The sequence below is a fragment of the Sinocyclocheilus rhinocerous genome, unplaced genomic scaffold (assembly GCF_001515625.1).
Source record: "Sinocyclocheilus rhinocerous isolate Xijiao unplaced genomic scaffold, SAMN03320098_v1.1 scaffold1055, whole genome shotgun sequence".
Taxonomy (NCBI): domain Eukaryota; kingdom Metazoa; phylum Chordata; class Actinopteri; order Cypriniformes; family Cyprinidae; genus Sinocyclocheilus; species Sinocyclocheilus rhinocerous.
This window is the reverse complement of record NW_015658727.1, coordinates 777,946-782,089: the sequence shown is the minus strand read 5'-3', so window position 1 is coordinate 782,089 and position 4,144 is coordinate 777,946. Positions and strand designations below refer to the sequence as shown.

The window sequence follows — 4,144 nt, the reverse complement described above, 5'->3', positions numbered from 1 at the left end:
AATGGCAACTTGTCCTTAATTCCTTACTTACTGGGTCATCCTTACTTGGAAAATAACCATTCTAACAGTACTCACACGTAGCTGTGGTAATGAAAATAGATAGTGCCAATATAAGCAACTTGAAAGGTAAAACCACGCAATTATTGGAAAATCCAGATTGCAGAAAACTATTGACTGGCTGGTCAGAACATGGGGCGATCTTATTGAGATAAACAAGGCTTGTAATTCCCTCATTCCGTGCAGTGCTTGCTCAAAACAGGTAGAGGAAAAGGTTTTTTTTAGCACTGTGGGGGGGAAACAATTCACAACACCATCAGTATGATATAACTTTGATGGTATGAATGAAAGCAAGTCAGCACAAGTACTTCTTTTTTCCAGTAACTCTTTAGCTTTAGCTAACCGGCCCAGGAAACAATCACATTCAAAAGAGTCAGTAGGAAACAGGAAATTGTTCTACTGGTATTTCAAAGAGAAGTTAATAACAATTTGTCAGCAGGAACCCATTTTAAGACAAAGTGCTGTATCTTACCATGCTGGCATCAATGATCTGGCCTTGTCCTGACCTGCTCCTTTCCAGGAGAGCCAACACAATCCCAAAAGCGCACATGAGACCTCCTCCAGCAAAGTCTGCCACCAAATTCAGTGGAGCGTAGGGTTTCTCTGAGCTACGGCCCAGCATGGAAAGTAACCCTATTGCAGACAGACATGTTGAGAACTGTATAAATGAAGAATAGCTGAATAATTACTGTAACAGTTATTTTTAAATCACAGTTAAAAGGTCAGTTAAAAATATCACCAATTAAGCCACTTGCATCACAAGCGATCATTGAAGCACAACCTCTGTGCTTCCAAACTGGTTTAAATATTATTGCCTGTTCAGTGGTGTTAAGAAAAGTGTAGCGAATGAACAAAAATAAAAGAACAATTATTACAAGTGAAAGCATTAAATAATTCAGATTTAACACACATAGACTTACCGAAGACCAATGTCATTACAGATAAGGTTACAAATGTGTATTGTACTGTTAGCACACATAATGTCACAGCAAATAGACAACAAAGGGCTCAAAAAAAGCAATAAAACTTGTGCACTATGCAATAAAATGGTCTTTGTGCTCCCATTTAGTTGGGTCAGTCTCGACCTTCACAAACCATTGACAGCACCTGAATGAAAAGAACTTAATAGTACCATGGCAATGTATGGTAGTTCACAATTATAGTCTGGCAATGTTCCTTGACGTCAATAAAACTGTTATTTGACACATCAATGGTTCAAAATCAGGTATTGTCTTTTTGCATGAACGCAACACTGAAATGCACCTGCCAGGATGATCTTGAATTAATGCACATATGGCTTTAATTTAATATTTTATGCAGTTGGCAGCTGCTTTTATCCAAAGCAACTTAAATTGAATTTTAAGTATACATTTTATCAGTTCATGGTTTCATGAAAAAAAAAAACAAAAAAAAAACCTAATATTATTTATAATAAAAGTATACTTAAGCTTTTACTATAATAATGACTGCATTGTCACAGCATAATTTCCATTAAAATTCTTTTCATAGCACCACAGACCCACACTGCTCCATATGGCTTCAGTCTGCAACCTGAGAAGGGCTAGTTCGCGGTCATGTCTTAGTGTGGAGGACACACTGACTCTGCTTGTATGAAAAGTGCAAGAAAAGTTTTCCACCAAAGGTATTTTGAACTTTGAGCTTTACAACCACTGTGCCTAAAGGCAGTCCGGGAAAGCTTACTAGCCAGGCTTCTCTGTACCCGTTTAACTCTGGTGTTTACCTGACATGGCCAGGTAGTTGATATCATGCCCGGCAGCCTTGGTGTAGGATCCGCTCTGACCGTAGCCGGTGAGTCGTGCATAAATCAGGCGCGGATTCTCTTTTAGTAAATCTTCAGGACCTAATCCCATCTTCTCCATAACACCTTAATTATACCAGAGAGATATAATATCAAAGCATGAAAGGAAAAAAGCCGTGAAGGTAAATAAATTTGAATTTAGAAGACCAGAGGTTAAAAGGTAGCTAATTATTCTTGTTTGGATGTAAAATCAGGAAAGAAATGGCAATCATCAATTTAAGTCAAGAACATTTTTATTTATTTATGTTAATCAACAATGCTTTCATTAAAGCAACTGAAATTATTTAGACAAAATAAACAATATGGGCAGAGGTTAATAGTTTAAAAAACAGAGTAATTAATTTGCAAACAAAAATAACTAATTGTGAAACAATATGCTGTACAATCTTGCATTAAAATGGAAGAACATTGGTTTATTTTGTAATTACTGTTTATCAGAACTGCCATAATAATTAAGATTAGCAGAGGCAACATTATTCACTATTAGAACTAGACAAAACACAAAATAAAAAACAAATACATATTATTTTTGAATTGTATTTATTTATATTACAACATATATTTTATATATTTAAAAAAAAAAATGGTAAAGGCATCACAGGCGCTGTTATTAAAAACGTATATTAATTGTGTCAGGAAGATGCTGCATTCTAGCAATAAAATATACCCTGCCAACTAGCTAGAAATGGGATTAACTGGCAAATGCTCGGTCTTCCTGTGTAGAACATTATGAGATTTAACCATGTGAATGTGGAGTCATGTTTGCTTCTTTTAATTAAGGCACTGACCTTTACGATAGGGCTCCAGAACCACATCTGACTGGACACACAGTCTTTTCAAAACAGCCACACCTTTGGGATTCTTCAGATTCAAGGCCACTGATCAGATATTAAAAAACACCAAGCACAAACAAATGACAGTTGTTATTTAGGTCACAGTTCACTCCAGCTGTCCATTTCAAGCTTATTATTAAACTACTATAGCACTAAATAACAACAGTTCTTTATTTATGTTTTCTGTCCAAAACACCTCTGAGCAAACAGCACAAGATAAAACACTAGGAGTCATGACTTTGATACAAAGTACACACTACATACCTTTTAAATTTTGCACTTCGAAACAAACGGACCGGCGCGAGTTTATGACGTAGGCTCACATGATTGTTCTTCTTCTTGGTTTTATGGCGAGTTGCAATCTTGGCGCATATCGCCACCTACTGTGCTATTATGCAATCAGGATTTTCTTTTATTATATTAGTTGTACTGTCTCAACTCTGAAGCCATCAAGTGAATGTGGAGTCATGTTTGCTTCTTTTAATTAAGGCACTGACCTTTACGATAGGGCTCCAGAACCACATCTGACTGGACACACAGTCTTTTCAAAACAGCCACACCTTTGGGATTCTTCAGATTCAAGGCCACTGATCGTTTGCCTCTTGCTTGAGTATCTACAGTCATTGCCACCTTTGTCCGATCTACCCGGATCACTCTTGCACCGAAGTCCGCCAGTATCATCCCGCAGAAGGGTGCAGGGGCCAGTCCTGCAAGCTCAACTACACGCACTCCTGCCAGAGCCATAATGGAACCTGTTCATAATTAAACACGTGAAAAATTTAAAATATTATACAGTGTAGGAGTGGAGGAAACACACTAAAACATATATGTAGCCTACAATATAATTACACAATATAGGGTAAAAAAAAAAAAAAAAAAAAAAAAAATATTAATAAAGCACCATGCACAAACAAATGATATAGTTGTTATTTGGGTCACAGTTCACTCCAGCTGTCCATTTCAAGCTTATTATTAAACTACTATAGCACTAAATAACAACAGTTCTTTATTTATGTTTTCTGTCCAAAACACCTCTGAGCAAACAGCACAAGATAAAACACTAGGAGTCATGACTTTGATACAAAGTACACACTACATACCTTTTAAATTTTGCACTTCGAAACAAACGGACCGGCGCGAGTTTATGACGTAGGCGCACATGATTGTTCTTCTTCTTGGTTTTATGGCGAGTTGCAATCTTGGCGCATATCGCCACCTACTGTGCTATTATGCAATCAGGATTTTCTTTTATTATATTAGTTGTTCTGTCTCAACTCTGAAGCCATCAAGAGTCCAGGTATCGGTTGGCGCTGCGTGTTCAGCTCCTCCGTCCTCCACACTGAACCCCTTAGACTCCAAACCGAAACAGAACATCTTTTATATTATATTCTTTTATCTAGTCCTGTGCTATATAAAAAATTAAATAAAATCCTAT

At 36.9% G+C, this 4,144-nt stretch overlaps 1 protein-coding gene across 1 annotated transcript; it reads right to left on the bottom strand.

Annotated features, from left to right (window-relative positions):
- Window positions 1-505: 505 nt before the first annotated feature.
- Window positions 506-3,884, bottom strand: LOC107722809 (alpha-methylacyl-CoA racemase-like). Its single transcript, XM_016531286.1, has 5 exons — window positions 3,810-3,884; window positions 3,270-3,461; window positions 2,665-2,727; window positions 1,799-1,942; window positions 506-690 (listed from the first exon to the last, which is right to left on the bottom strand). The coding sequence occupies exons 1-5, from the start codon at window positions 3,868-3,870 to the stop codon at window positions 506-508; spliced, it is 645 nt and encodes a 214-aa protein (XP_016386772.1). The 5' UTR covers window positions 3,871-3,884.
- Window positions 3,885-4,144: the final 260 nt, after the last annotated feature.